Source organism: Orcinus orca, chromosome 19 (assembly GCF_937001465.1).
Source record: "Orcinus orca chromosome 19, mOrcOrc1.1, whole genome shotgun sequence".
Lineage (NCBI taxonomy): Eukaryota > Metazoa > Chordata > Mammalia > Artiodactyla > Delphinidae > Orcinus > Orcinus orca.
Window position 1 is genome coordinate 46,374,810 of NC_064577.1, and position 15,939 is coordinate 46,390,748.

Consider the following 15,939-nt stretch of genomic DNA (forward strand, 5'->3'; position numbering starts at 1 on the left):
CCCTGCAGTGGAAGCACAGAGTCTTAATCACTGGACATCCAGGGAAGTCCCATTCATGTAATTATTGTTGAAAGGAACTTTAGGGATCACCTAGAGCAGAGCAAACTTTTTCTGTAGAGGGTCAGATGGTAAATATTTTAGGCTTTGTAAACCACATAATCTGTTACAGACAACTTAACTCTGCTGTTGTGGGGTAAAAGAAACTATAAACAATCCGTGAAAAATGAGTGTGGCTGTGTGAACTCTACTCGTACACATAGGAGGTGAGCTGGATTTGGCCCATGAGCCGCAGCTTGTCCAACTCTTGAACTCTTTCTTTTTATGCACAAAGAAACTAATGCCCAGAGAGGTTAAGCTATCTGGCAAAGGTCACCAGATAAATAGTAGAAGAGCCAAATGCATTATCCTTTTCAAACCAGATATTCTTCAACAATACAAACTCTAAAATGATTACATTTCCCAAAGAGCTAAAACAGAATACTCTGTGAAATCTCAGAAAAACCAAGTGTTATAATTTCTTATTTAATTAAGGTCAACAGGATTTAATGAACGCTATTTAAGACAGGAATTAACATCAATCCATAAATCTATACATCTATACATATACCCCATATATACATATATCACTGTGCTTCTTCTATGTAATACTGTTCTCAGAATATAGCAGGAGTTCAATAAATTGTGTGACATGAATTCAAAATACAAACTAAAATGTAATTCAATTCTAGGCACATCCATAAGTGAACATATTCTCATTTAAAACTTTCATCATCTCAAAGAATACATTCTTATTAATCATGTAAAAGTGCAATAACTCTGCCCCACTGGACAGTTAGAGACATTTTAAAGAAATTTTCAATTAAGTCATTTAAAAAATCTATTTTTAAAACAGTATGATACTACTTCAGATAAACGATCATACCTAGTAAATCTGCTCCTTCATCCACATCTCCAATTAGACCTGAACCAGCTGAAGATAGTTCTTCAAAGAGAGACTCTGTATTGCGATCAAAAGCTTTGTTCTCTATGCCTTTGGTGGGAGTGCTAGGCAGAAAAAACCAAAACCAAATCAACAAATAAGTGAAAGATGTTTTCAACTGTGCAAAATGAATACAAAAGGCTAAGTTACATAGGAATTTTTAACCTGTAATTTACATTTCATATAAAATATAATTTAAAAGGATTTCTCAAGGGTGTCATAAGAGATTCCCATTAAACTCCACAGAGAGAACTGTTGATGAATATATAGAATGTTTTTGCAGTGAGATCCTAGCAAACACAAACAGTAAATGGCAGCTAAAAGAGAGCACTACTCTGCATTGTTCAGGCACTGGTCTAAGTCCTTTCACAGACTACCTTACTAAAACCTTCACACCTACTCTACAAAAGATCTGCTGCTATTATCCCAACTTTACAGAAGAGGAAACTAAAGAGGTTATGGAATTTGCCAAGATCATCCAGCAAATGAGTCAAAGAGGCAGGACTCAAACCCAGGCAGCCAGGCTTCAGAATCCATGATCTTAACTACCATGGTCCACGCTGTCTGGGTATAAATTAGCATGGCCATTTTATTTTTCTTTTAAGGGCAACTTGGCAATATCAAAATTTAAAATGTAAATACCCACTGACCCAAGAACTTGATGTTAAAAAAATTCCTACAGGGAATTCCCTGGCAGTCCAGTGGTTAGGACTTGGTGCTTTCACTGCAGTGGCTGGGGTTCAGTCCCTGGTTGGGGAACTAAGATCCCGCAAGCTGTGCAGCGTGGCCACAAATAAAAAAAAAAATCCTACAAAGCCCCTGTCACAAGAAGGCAATTATGTACGTAGAAGGATGGTCAGAGTAGCAAAAAGTTGAAACAACCCAAGTGATCATTAACAGGGCACAGATGAAATAAGTTATGGATATACCTGAAAGTTTCAACTTTAAAAACATTAAAATACAGCTTTAGAAATGAAAGAAACCCATTATATAAAGGTGCTTTTTATAAAGCAAGTTGCAATACAGTATGTATAATATAAGCCCTTTTTGCAGGGGTATGGAGGAGAATGGGGAAATGTACGTGTTTGTGCATTAGTGTTACATTAATAGAAAAAAGTCTGCACAGGATTTCCAGTTAAATACGATGGACACAGTCATTTATCACCCAATAATTCAGAAACTCAACTGAAATGACAGTAAAGGAATTTAAAAAGTATACACCCACAAGGACATAGGGAACAGAAAAAGAAACTACAGCAGATGAAATGTGAACAAAATTATATAAGATAGAAAACAGATGGGCAAACAGTAGAAACTGATTTAACAGACCAGACAAAGCTTCAACTTAAGCCATTAGTGTTTAGGAAGGAAGTCAGCATGCTGCCAGAACCCCTGAAAGGCTCAGGAATTGAAGGAACCAGCAATCTGCAGAGAGAAGCATGCAAGAGGGAACATAAGATAGAGGGATGTGATGAAAGACAGCACAAGAAGCTATATGAGACCTAAATCCAACCCTCCAGGACAGTGAGACCTCCCTTCTCCTGGCATTGCTCCCTGAACAATGGAAGCCAAGGTTAAATGTTATAGGCAGAAAACTGGAGAATCAATGTCATTTACTTAAGTATGAGCAAAACAGCCACAGAGAACCAGACAATCAAAGAAAGCCTCTATCATAAAATTGAGTCCAAAACACTCAGAGTAAAAGGAGACAGTGAATGCAGACAGCAGCAAAAACTTAAAAAAAAAAATTTTATTTTATTTTCATAATAAAGTTACATCTGTAAGAGAACTGTAGGGTGTTATAAAAAGTACCTATCCAAGAAAAACAAAAAAACTTTTAGAAAAAAAATTGACGAAGGTTGAAAGAGAAAGTTGAAGAAATCATCCAGAAATTATAACAAAAATAGAAGAGACAGAAAAGAGGGGAAAAAGGGAATTGTGAGGGTCAGTCCAGAATGTTCAACATCTACCTAATAAGTGTTTCAGAAAAAGAGAAGAAAAGACAACAAAAAGGAGAAATAAGAGAAGATTTCTCAACGGGGAAATATGAATTTCCAGATGAAAGGACTACTGCAGATACAAAAGAAGATGCCTACATTGAACACATCATCATGAATTTTTAAAAAGGAAAAAACAAACAAAACAACAACAAACTGGGATAAAGATCCTAAAAGCTTACAGAGAATATATTAAAAAAGCACGAATCCAAATGGCAACACTCCACTAAACATGACAATGAATTAATGTCCTCACAATTCTGAATAAAAACTTCTGAAGATTTCCCAACCTGGAATTCTATATCCAGCCAAACTATCATTCCTTCAAATGACATTTATCACATTCAAGTTCTCAAAAAACTTACTTCCAAAACAGCCTTTGCCAGGAAAGCTAGTAAGAATATTTCTGTCAAAACAAAGGCATAAATCAAGAAGCTAGATGTCATGGTATCCAGGAAATAGAAGATGGAACAAAGGAGAGAAGTGAAAAGAATTCCCAGCATGAAAATGACGGCAAATTCCAGGACCAGAGCAAACACAAAAATGTCTACATTGGAGAACGGTAACAGAAGGTTCCAGGAAACTGGTTTTATTTATATTTGGCCATTTTGAGAATGTTTACATTTATGATTTGCAGGGTATCTGTTAGTGAAGTAGTGATAGGTATGTAGAAACCTAAGCAAAAGAAACAAACAGAACAAAACCAAAAAAACCCCGAGGCTTTACTAAATTAAAGAAAAACAAAGTTGTAAAAGAAAGGAAATGTAATCATAGTATATTCTGTGGCTAGGCTGTTATTAGTAATTATATAATCGTAATGATATAAACAATGAATGTTAATTTAACAGAAACTGAGATATAATTATATTGGGAGGATGAAAGGAAAGATGATGGTTTAAAGAGCTATGCCCTATAAAGTCAATAGCTAATATTGCAGCCTTTTTTAAACCAGGACTCCTCATTTGATCCACAGGATACAGAAAATGATTTGAGTGACTATTTGCTCAATTCTCCCAAAGAAAGTATATAGCTAGTACTGTTCTAGATGCACAGGAGTATAAATATTTATTTATTTATTTTTTGGCTGCAGCGGGTCTTAGTTACGGCGCATGGGATCTTTCATTGCGGTACATGGGCTTCTCTCTAGCTGCGGTGTGCAGGCTCAGTAGTTGCAGTGTGCACAGGCTCCAGAGCATGTGGGCTCTGTAGTTGCAGCACACAGGCTCTCTAGTTGTGGCACATGGGCCCAGCCGCCCCGCAGCTTGTGGGATCCTAGTTCCCTGACGAGGGATTGAACCGGCATGCCCTGCATTGCAAGGCAGATTCTCAATCACTGGACCACTGGGGAAGTCCCTGCACAGGAGTATAGCTAATTCATTATATACAAGGGGTGCCTTAGGGCATTAGGACTTGATTTTCTCACTGAACCCCAACTGAGAAAGAGAGAGACCAAGGAAGAACAGCATAGGATGTGATTTAGATACCTGAAGATAAATACCCAAAGAGACCTGAGAAGTGATAGAGACTGCCTCTTGGGAGTGGGAATGAGGGGTCAGTAGGGGTAAGGGCCTACTATTGCCCTTCATATTTTGTATTATGATTTGACCTTAATACTGCCATACATGCTTTAGTCTAATAAAAATGTTTTTGATTTTTAAAAACAGGTTCAGAATGACAAGAGCGCACAACTGTTAGTAAGTAGCTGCATCTCTTAGGTTTAGGAGAGGATGAATAAGAAGCAAATTTCACTTTTTACACTCTGCATTGTTTAATTTCTTAAATAAACAATAAAGAAAAAAATCTTTTAATAGAGCACAGCCTTTGAAATCAGAGTCCTAGATTGAATCCCAGCTCCACCTCTTGCCAGCTTGGTAACCTTGGACAAGTTACTGTACAACTCTGAGCTTCCTTATCTGTAAAATGGGGGGGAAGACATCAACCTCATATGGTTATAATTAAGATAAAATGATATAAAACAATAATGAAGGTAACAATAATGTTAGCTAACATTTATTGAACTGGACACTTTGCCAATGATTTAACATATATTGATTCATTTACTCCTTACAGCCATCTGAAGTATTATCATAATTCCCTTTTATGGATGAGGAAACTTACCTCAGATTCAAATCCAAGTCAGGATTTGAATGCATGTAGTCTTATTCTAGGCTCATGCTTTTTAACCGCTACTGCATATAAGGTCTAGCAGTGATCAAAAAAATGGCACACATTTTTATGGCCATTGTTAATTAATTAAAAAATAAAATTTATGGAAGAAATTAAAAGGCAGCAGCTCCTGTGTGACATTCTTGAACATCAATATATTTCAGATGATCTTCATTAAGATGATACATACCATTCTCTTCTAACCTCTAAATAGCCTCCCCATGTAAAATGATACTAAAATGAGACAAATTTCTTCTAGTAATGAGATCATTACAGTTTTGAAGGGAATACATTGTCTTCTTCCTGATTGGGGGAAGGAATAAAGTTTCTTCAAATTATATTTTCCCCACTTTTGCTGTTATGTTTTTCCCAGTTCCACAAAGTAGGGAATACTCCTTGGCTGTCTTTTTTCCCCATCCGTCCACATGCTCCTAGTCCCTGATGCTGCAAAGGTAACACTTCACAGAAGATTTAAACTATGTACAATATCCAGCTTCAAAAAAGAGAAAACTGAAATATAACATCAACATTTCTTCAGCAAAACATTTGAATGCATTTTATCTGGTCAGAGACCAGGGGACAACAGTGTGCTTTGGGAGAGGGGAAAGGGAAGGATAAGATGTCCTAATCGGGCTTTTACAGTACCTTGAGCCTTTATATCCACTGAGATCTTTATCCATATCCAACTCAGGAGTGGATTCAATGATTGCCTGAACTTCTGACTTCTCTTCATTTTCAGCAGAGTCTTAGGAAAGAACAAGATAACAAAAACAATGCATATAATACATACTGCCCCTGTTATGAAAATTGCTTCTATGGTTGTAAATACATCATTTGATCATAAAAAATTTTAAAGAGTTGATTCTAGGAAACACAAGGTTAGACAGACAATATGTCATATATTCAATTAACAGTAAATATGAGCAACTAAAAAATAACCAAAGGACGTTTTCATTTGTGTTTCTCTGGACACAGTGCAGTGTACACCAGGCCAGAACTCACTGTTTTCCTTGTATTTAAGGGGTGAAATACAGAGATATTAAAGACAAAGACTAATGACCTAAGGTAGGGAACAGAAAAAGAATGTCCTCCTGCCTTTCAGGCTCTCAACCCCTCAGCCACTGCCCCACCACTTTTCTCTCTAAAACTTTATATAATCATCACATCTTAAAGCTTATTTACAATTGAATACAGTTTTATAAATCTATGGCAGTAACACCCCAAAGATGTCATATCCACATCTGGATTTACTGAATACTTTGTCAGTATATAAATAAGTAGGGTCACTTACCTGTTGATACATTTCTAGTTTCTTGGACTACCTGTACTTCAATATGCTTGCTTCTCTCTAACTTATCTGGTGTATCTGCAACCTTCACAAATCCTTCATTCTCTTCATGTAAGGGAGTATCACTAGGAATTGCTGCCACATCTGAAGCAGTTGTTGATGCTGGAGTGGTAGCTTTAGATCCTCCCTGGCTGACATCAGAAAGTTCATCCTACGAATAAATATAATTAGGGAAAACATTCTGACAAGTAATTTATTTAAAACTATCTTTTAAATGGGTCAAGAAACTTGAAAGAAAATTCTATTAAAAAACAGTAAGGGCTTCCCTGGTGGCGCAGTGGTTGAGAGTCCGCCTGCCGATGCAGGGGACACAGGTTCGTGCCCCGGTCCGGGAAGATCCCATATGCCGCGGAGCGGCTGGGCCCGTGAGCCATGCGCCTCCGGAGCCTGTGCTCCGCAACGGGAGTAGGCCACAACAGTGAGAGGCCCGTGTACCACAAAACAAAAAAAAAAACAAAAAAAAAAACAGTAAGTCGGGCTTCCTTGGTGGCGCAGTGGTTGGGAGTCCGCCTGCTGATGCAGGGGACAGGGGTTCGTGCCCCGGTCCGGGAGGATCCCGCATGCCGCGGAGCGGCTGGGCCCGTGAGCCATGGCCGCTGGGCCTGCGCGTCCGGAGCCTGTGCTCTGCAGCGGGAGAGGCCACAACAGCGAGAGGCCCGCGTACCGCAAAAAAAAAAAAAAAAAACAGTAAGTCACTGATTACCAAAGGAAATCAATAAATAATCTCTGCAGATTATTTTCAAGTAATTAGGAAATATTTAAGCAATCATGTTTTTCCAGACATACATGAGATTCTTCTAAATAGAAGACCTGAAGATAAAAGTAGAGTGGCAGTATTAGCAATAAAATCATACATTACTGTCATCATCAGAGTTTGTAATGGCAGTCCTAATTTGTAAAATCATTTGATAATAAAGACTTGTTTCCAAACACTTAGAGCATGTACTGTGTGGTAGCTACTCTAAAACAGCAATGGAATGACAAGATTCTTAATCTCAGGATACAGTTTTGTAAACAGTGTTCTTAAAACATCCTGTATCCAGGGAATTCCCTGGTGGTCTAGTGGTTAGGTCTCCGTGCTTTTACTGCCAATGGCCCGGGTTCAATCCCTGGTTGGGGAACTAAGATCCTGCAAGCAAGGCGTCACCAAAAAAAGAAAACAAATCCTGCATCCAGATCACTTGAAGTGCTTGTAAAAAGGACAGATTCTAAGTCCAAGCCCAGACTTTAGGCAGTGAGATCAGGTAATCTGCATGTTTAACAAGCAATCCAGGTCATTTATATATAATCATTAAAATTTCACAGCTACTTCTAAGATCCACAGATAGGCTTCAAGAAGTACATGCCCAGACTGAAAATTTATGCAAACATTTATGTACAATGAATTTTTCTAGGAAAAGAATCTACAACTTTTATCAGATTTTCAATGGGGTTTGTGACTCCAAAATAATCAAAAACAGCTGTCCACTAGCTACCAATAACGAGGCAGTTCTTTACAGCAAAGTACCCAGTCTTAAAGAGAATGGGACAAAATGTTTAGTACTAGTAATGATGATGATGATGATTAGGGTGAATTTAGTGAATTTACCAAATGTATAATTTTGGGTAAGTTATGTATTCTTCCTATAGCTATGTTTTCTCATCTGTAAAATAGAGATAATGGTACCTAATTCATTGGATTATTCTAAATTTTTCTGTATAAAGACTTAGCGGTGTATTCACACATACCAAGTGTTTAAAATGTTGGCTATTTATTACAATTTATAACAATACATTATGCACAACTTTGAAAATCTGGCAATACATGCTTTTGGCCTAAGGAGAAAAAAAGAATATATAAATATATTAAATTGTGCTATGGTGGGGGATGATTATTAGTGATTTTTATTTCCCTCTTTAAAATTTTATCTTTCTTAACTTTTAAAGAACATGGTTTAAAATACATTATAGCTAAATCAACTATAGTTCAATAAAAATAAAATAAATTATAGCTATAAAAATAATGGAATAGAATCCAAGCAATTAAAAATAACTAACACTATACCAATCTTACACTGTCTGAGAGATTTAGGTTATTTTAAGTGCTGAAAAGTAAGAGGGTGTTCAAGGTTAAGACTCTCTTCAAGTATAAGAAAACATTTTTTGACATATAGTCAACTTACACATGCTATGATGGACAGCAACTACAATGAAAGTAATCACACTTGGAGAACTTAACCATCACCAAACCTCTTAGCTTTACAACATTAAAATGTTTCATCTCCATTTTCTTCTCTTAATATTTTAATTTACTATAATGCATTTTGATGTATGGCTGAACTAATATAAATCAATTACCAGATGAGAACAAAGGGCATGCAAAAGAAAATATATTCTCTATGGCAAACCGAGAGCTCTTTATCCCTTCAATAGTCCTCTCACCCACACTCTTCATCCCTATCCCAGGTTTCTGGAGGTTATTCCCCCCTTATTTTTGTTTTTAATAATGAGAAATCTATAAAGTCAGACTGTGACCTAGCATGTTGTACTCACTAAGAGTTTTGAGTATCTTAGCTCTTCTGGTGGGTTTAAGCTCTAACACGTGGATAAAACTCAAATATTTGCTGAAGACCGTCATCCTAGTAAATTTTTGCTAGGCTCATTTTCTGACAGTTTATATTGTACTTGGACTTTTATAATAGTTGGTCAGCTACTGATTATTTATTGCTCATCAACATTTTAAGAAACATATATATCCATGACAGATGATCCATTTAGCAAAAACAAATCTCATCTGAGATTCAGAATCTATCAAAAGAAAAATGAAGTGGCATATCCATATTAGCATACAATACTTACTTAAAATGAATTTTCAATGACATAGGAAAATGTTATGTTAAATTGGAAAATATATATACTTTTAAGGAAATAATCAGAGATGGATAGAGGATGTTATTTATAACAGCAGAGAACTGAAAACAACTTAAATGCTCCAAAATAGGAAATTAAGAAAATTATAGAACATCCATACAACAGAATACTATGCAGCAATTTAAAAAACTGTGTTGTAGAAGAATACCTACTGAGATGGAAAATATTCACAATATTCTGTGAAGAGACTGGGGACTAAAACAGTTCTGTATAGTATAATCAACTAAGAATGGCTAGAAAGAGCTATGTCAGGACACTCATGACAATTCTAAAAGTGGTTGCCACTGGGTAGTTTGATAATGAGTGACTTTTGCTTTTACTATGCTCTTGTTAGCACTTCTAAATATATATATTTTTAAGTAAAAGAAAATTATAAAATTCAGAATATAAATCTATATATGAAGTATGGTCTCAAAAACAATTTCTACTTATTTGTTTGTATGGCTGCGTTGGGTCTTCATCACTTTATTTATTTATGGTTTCTCTTGTTGTGGAGCACGGGCTCTAGGCACGTGGGCTTCAGTAGTTGCAGCACTCGGGCTCAGTAGTTGTGGCGCACAGGCTTAGTTACTCCACAGCATGTGGGATCTTCCCGGACCAGGGCTCGAACCCGTGTCCCCTGCATTGGCAGGTGGATTCTTAACCACTGCGCCACCAGGGTAGTCCCTCAAAAACAATTTCTTTAGGTATATAAAGAGACTAGAGATAGTAAGTTTTACTATAACTAGATGAAATTCTCTTTTCAATTTGAAAGTTTTGAGAAAAGAAAACCATTTATACTATTTATGAGTTGGGACTATCTATTCATTATTGCCTTGTGTTTAAAATAACTTTGATTACAAATATTGCAATATTAACCATATGCTAATAAAATCAGCTGAATTACACAGCCAACTATTTTCTTTTGTGCATCTCAAATACAGAGCTGATATCCAATGGGAAGAAAGACAAATCAAATACATTACTAGTTCAATCCTCTATCACCTCCTCCCCTGTTAAAATTAAAAGACAAAATTATTTGACTATTTCCTGGAGCTGGAGACTGGCACCTAATACAAAAGTATCTGATAAAAATTTCATCAAGCTGGGCTTCCCTGGTGGCGCAGTGGTTGAGAGTCCGCCCGCCGATACAGGGGACACGGGTTCATGCCCCGGTCCAGGAAGATCCCACATACCGCGGAGCGGCTGGGCCCGTGAGCCATGGCCGCTGAGCCTGCGCGTCCGGAGCCTGTGCTCTGCAATGGGAGAGGCCACAACAGTGAGAGACCCGCGTACCGAAAAAAAAAAAAAAAATTTCATCAAGTAAATTAGCTTGTTAGAAGTTGAGTCTGGAAAACTGACAATAATATTTCTGGAGCCAAAGAGGACTATAGTGAAAACAACTAGAAGTCGCCCTGAGTACCACTCTCTTGGTCTTTGTTTTGATGTGTACTCTATTTAACAGAAAAAATAGAAGTGGCATTATTTTGGTTAATCTAACAGGCTGGCTAATTCACATTTATGTTATCATATACATGAATTCCCAAGCTTTAAAAGTTTAAAATATAAAGTACATTTAAAAATTAATATAAAGAGTCCAGGTTCTGATGAAGTACTGATGGACAGTGCTTAAACCCATCAAAACTATGGATTCAGAAAGCCCTAGAGAATATCAAGTTCATCTACAATGAGAAAATTGTATGCCTTTGAAGTTATTTGAAAAATAACTGGAGGTCGATCTTGACCTTGTTGTTTCCATTTATCTCTCAAATAAAAGTCAAGTAGAGAAATTGTTTCTTCTTCCTTCATATCACCCTACCCCACAAGGTCTAGCTATTTTTACCTTAAAAAAAATTATGTAGTAATTTAAAAGTTCACAATATAAACAGCTTGGCAAAAGCCCTCTTCCCCAAAATCATTTGTGGATCTGGGAGTATGAAATAAAGTAACCAGGAGAGAGCTGAACCTAAAACAGGAAAAGGACTCTGACACTTCAGGGGATCTCAAGATTTAGGGCTACAAGGAAGTGGTAAATTAGGATCTGCTTAGAAGATGGTATTTTAAAATGCTATCCAAATAACATGAGATTATTGATCTGTAACTCACTTCCCTTTTATACTTTTACCACATAAAAATATTTTACACACATTAAAATAGCTCACAGTGTGGGCTGTACTTCTGACAGCTGGATCCCAGGGACAGACCATGAGAGCTGAAGAGGGGAAAGCTCTGAATTTTAGGGAATAGTTTTCAAAAGACGTATTTCTCCTTGGTCTCCCAGATAGTGGAGACATAAAGCTCCCAAGATTAGCAGGAAAGCAATGAGGTGGGAAGTCTCTGTCATGTGTTTGACCAAGGGCACAATATTCTTATATTGTATCTCCTATGGAAGAAATTATGAAATTCTGTCACTAACTATGCCTCCAACTAAAGATAGAAGGACAAAAGACAAACCTAAATATTAGCCGGCTAAAAGATAAAATGTATCACTTTTGGTCAACAATGAGTTCATATGATACCAGGTACAAAATGAGGGAAAATGTTTTACTAGGACCTAAATGGAAACTGGAAGCATTTACATAAATTATTCAACATAAAGTTATAGGGGAGTCGCATGCTGTAGTTTCGCATTCACTCTGTGACTTCTGGAGACTTCTAATTCCCATTTTATGCTGGTCATACGCCAGGTGTACTGTTTTGGCTAATAGTTTTGACTACAAATGCTGCTTTATTTATCTGAAGACCACCGGCCTATCAATTTCAATTGCCTGATGCCATTAAGATATCTTCTTCAATGACACCGGTGGGTGCCAAAAATGGAGACTCACCAGGTGGTCAAGTCTCTTTCTGATAAACGTTACTTGTTTTGTAACCCCATTCCCACTCCTTCAGTCTTTAAGAAACTCTTACATTGTAGGCTTTCATGTCACTGGAAAATGCCCACAAAAACGAGCAACCTGACTTGGGGTTCCAGTGTTACAACTATAAAGGAATGGCACTCTTGTGCAACAAAACAAAATAACAAGTGCTGGTGAGATGTGAAGAAATTAGGACACTTGTGTACTGTTGGTGGGGTTGTAAAATGGTGCAACTGCTATGAAAACAGTATGGAGTTTCCTCATAAAATTAAAGATAGAACTACCACATGATCCAGCACTACCTCTTCTGGGTATAAAACCAAAAGATTTGAAAATAGGGATTCAAAGAGATATCTGTATACCCATGTTCACAGCAGCACTATTCATAGTAGCCAAGAGGTAGAAGCGACCCAAATGTCCATTGAGGGATGAAATGGATAAACAAAACGTGGTATATGTATACAATGGAATATTATTCAGCCTTAAAAAGGAAGGAAATCCTGTCACATGCTACAACGTGGATGAACCTTGAGGACATTATGCTAAGTCAAATAAGCCAGTCACAAAAGGACAACTACTACATGATTCCACTTATATGAGGTATCTAAAGTGGTCAAATTCATAGAAACACTAAGTAGAGTGGTAGTCGCCAGGGCTGAGGGCAGAGGGAAAGGGGAGTTGTTATTTAATGGGTATAGAGCTTCAGATGTGCAAGACAAAAAAGTTCTAGAGATCTGTTTCACAACAATGTGAATACTGTTAACACTACTGGACTGTATACTTAAAAATGGTTAAGATGGTAAATTTTATGTTATACGTTTTTTATCACACAAAAAAACAGAACAGGTGTCATTACTTTTAGCTTCACTTGAGATACCATAGTGAAAACAATCTGGTCTTTGTGCTATTTTCCTACTGGTTTTAGATTATCAGGCTGAAAGTCTATAGGCCTTTACAAGATACTTTCAGATGTTCCATTCATCAAATGCCTCCCGTACCCAGTGCTGTATAGAATACATATGTCATGTGTTATCTGGCATTGCCCCATTACTATTTATGTTCAGAAAGACTATAAAGTAAGTTCACAACTATAAAAATAAATTATCCCACTAAGGACAACCTAGAAATGTTCCAATACAGTGTTTTCCTAAGTAGCCGCCTGATTTCATCTGGAATAAGCTTTAAAAAGGGGGCAAGCAACTCTGCTACATAAGTTTGTCTTTAGCTTCAAAGATTTTAAGCCTAATGTAAGTAAAAGACAAAATTACAGAAAGTAACTAGCCCAATGGATACCCACTATAACACTTATCACCTTATATTTAATTTCTATGTTTACATTTCTTTCTCCCCAAGTTAAAGTTGTGTCCAAAGCAGTAGTTTTAACACTCTTTTGATTTACAACTCTACACCATAAGAGAATCACAAAATTCTGTGTATACAAGTATTTTATAGAGAGCTTCGTATCTTTAATTTGATTCCTAGAGGAGTCCGTGACCCAAAGAAACACTGAGAAGCATAATTCTAGACACATTTAGGTGAAATAAGTCTGGATGTAAATTATACTGTAGGTTCAAAAAAATTTAGAGAGGCACGGATGACCTACCTCTGAAGGTATTTCTGAAAAAGACACTGTTCCACTGTCATGGACCTGCTGAAGGCCTTACCCTGGTTAACCCTGACCTAGTAGGTAGGAGAAAGTCTTATTTTGTCTTTATATCCCCAGGGTCTAGCATATCAAGCCTGACATGAAGTAGGCTCTCAAAAGATGTTTGCTGAATGAAGCTGAATGGTGCCCTGACTGGGGCTGAACAAATCTGTTTAAATAGGGAGGCAGCCCATGGTAAAATGACATACTAGGCTGTCTCCAGGATACATACAAGTTATGTACATTCTGCCCTGAGGAAGGTATTTGTGCAAAGCATACACGTTTTCTTACCTATTGCTGGAAAAATAGAAATAGGCTGAATTTCCACAGGATTTACTTATTATTTTCTCCTTTATTTCAAAATGCTGACTTTAGAGAGGAGTAAATTACAGATTACAGTAAAGCCCTAGCAACCACTGTAGAAGAAATAATTTTCTTTTTTATTTCAGGGAATAACATCAGCAGTCTTCCAAACTGAGCACTTGATGTCTTGAAAATAGCAGCTGAGAAAGTACCCAAAAGTTAATCACTTTCATTTACTTTTTACAAAACGTTTTGAAACCCCATTCTCACCTCCTGTTCTATAGCCTTCAGAGGTTCAGGACTACTGCTGACCTGAGAAGAGGGAAAGATTATAAAAGAGAAAAAAAGAAAAATCATGTATTTACTAGGTGTTAGCATATTTCTAAGTATCTTTGGCTTGTGCTACCTCTCAGAATAACAAGATCTATCTCTTTTATCTACTTTGTTAAAATGAGGGTTTGGGGATTTTGTTTTGTTTTGACTTAAAATCACCTCCTTTAAGCCTCTTTTTTACGCCATCTCATGACTCAAAAGCCACCTCTTGGGTCTTGTCTTACCTTATACTTTGTCAATAAGAAGTTTATCACTTAACCCTTTTTTCTATTCACACAGCTGTGTGAAATCTTCCTGAAATTTATCCTAATCATCTCGAGTAATTAACATAATAAATATTCCAGTTTAGCATACTTGGAAACATTAACAACACTCTTCTTCCCCGCCCCCTCATTTCTGAAACTGTTAAGAGAACACTAACAATCGAAGGGTAACCAAGATTCAAGTCCTTTTTCACAAAAACATCTATTTACTCATATTCTTCATTTCTATCTGTACATTTGCCCTCTTTGAGACAAAAGTGTTTTTCTTAAACACAAAGCAACTTCAAGTTTTAAATATTCTTAGTCTGGAAATCCATCAAAGTCTTTTGAAAAGTCTAAAATACAGCTCTCCTAGCTCTCTGTTAATTCCCACAAAAAAAACCCACAGATGAGCAAGGCATGATTCACTTTTTTCTTTTTTTTTTAAATTGAAATATAATTGACTTACAATACTATACTAGTTTCAGGTGTGCTACATAGCGGTTTGATGTTTTTAGACATTACAAAATGATCACCACGATAAGTCTAAGTACCATCTGTCATCATACACAGTTAATTCAATATTATTGACTATATTCCCTATGCTGTACATTACATTCCTTTGACTTCTTTATTTCATGAATGTAAGTTTGTACCTCTTAATCTCCCTCACCTATTTCACTCATCACCTCATGACCCCTCCCCTCTGGCAACTACCAATTTGTTCTCTGTACCTATGAGTCTGTTTCTGTTTCTGTTATGTCTGTTCATTTTGTTACGCCTGTTCATTTTGTTCTTTGAGGTTCCACATATAAGTGAAATCACATGGTATTTGTCTTTCTCTGTCTGACTTTTCTCACTTAGCATAATACCCTCTAGGTCCATCCATGTTGTCACAAATGGCAAGATTTCATTCTGTTATATAGTTGGATGATATTCCATTTAATCTACAGCATGACTCACTTTATACAAACCAGACTGCCTCTCCCTTAATATCTGTTTACATGATCTTTGATTCTGGATTCTCATCTTCAACTCTTCTCAACTATCATTTCATCAGAAGCTAGGTAAATAACTCTCTAAATAAAAATGAAAAGATTGTGAACATAACATTTTAAAATGAAAAACAAAAAGCAAGCTGCAGGAAATACTTAGAGCATAAACCCATTTATCGTTTTG

General features: G+C 36.6%; 1 protein-coding gene across 14 annotated transcripts in view; it reads right to left on the reverse strand.

Moving 5' to 3' along the window:
• The window catches only part of SPAG9 (sperm associated antigen 9), a 140,702-nt gene that overhangs the window by 40,021 nt on the left and 84,742 nt on the right, over positions 1-15,939 (reverse strand). For 8 of the 14 annotated variants that reach the window (XM_033410927.2, XM_033410926.2, XM_033410925.2 and 5 more), the window contains 4 exons: positions 14,456-14,497; positions 6,434-6,641; positions 5,788-5,887; positions 923-1,044 (listed from right to left, as the gene is read on the reverse strand). In XM_033410927.2, the coding sequence (XP_033266818.1) occupies positions 923-1,044; positions 5,788-5,887; positions 6,434-6,641; positions 14,456-14,497 (472 nt within the window). Of the gene's footprint in view, positions 1-922; positions 1,045-5,787; positions 5,888-6,433; positions 6,642-14,455; positions 14,498-15,723; positions 15,840-15,939 lie in introns of all 14 variants that reach the window. The other 6 variants (XM_012537737.3, XM_004282553.3, XM_004282554.3 and 3 more) reach the window with 2 other exon arrangements.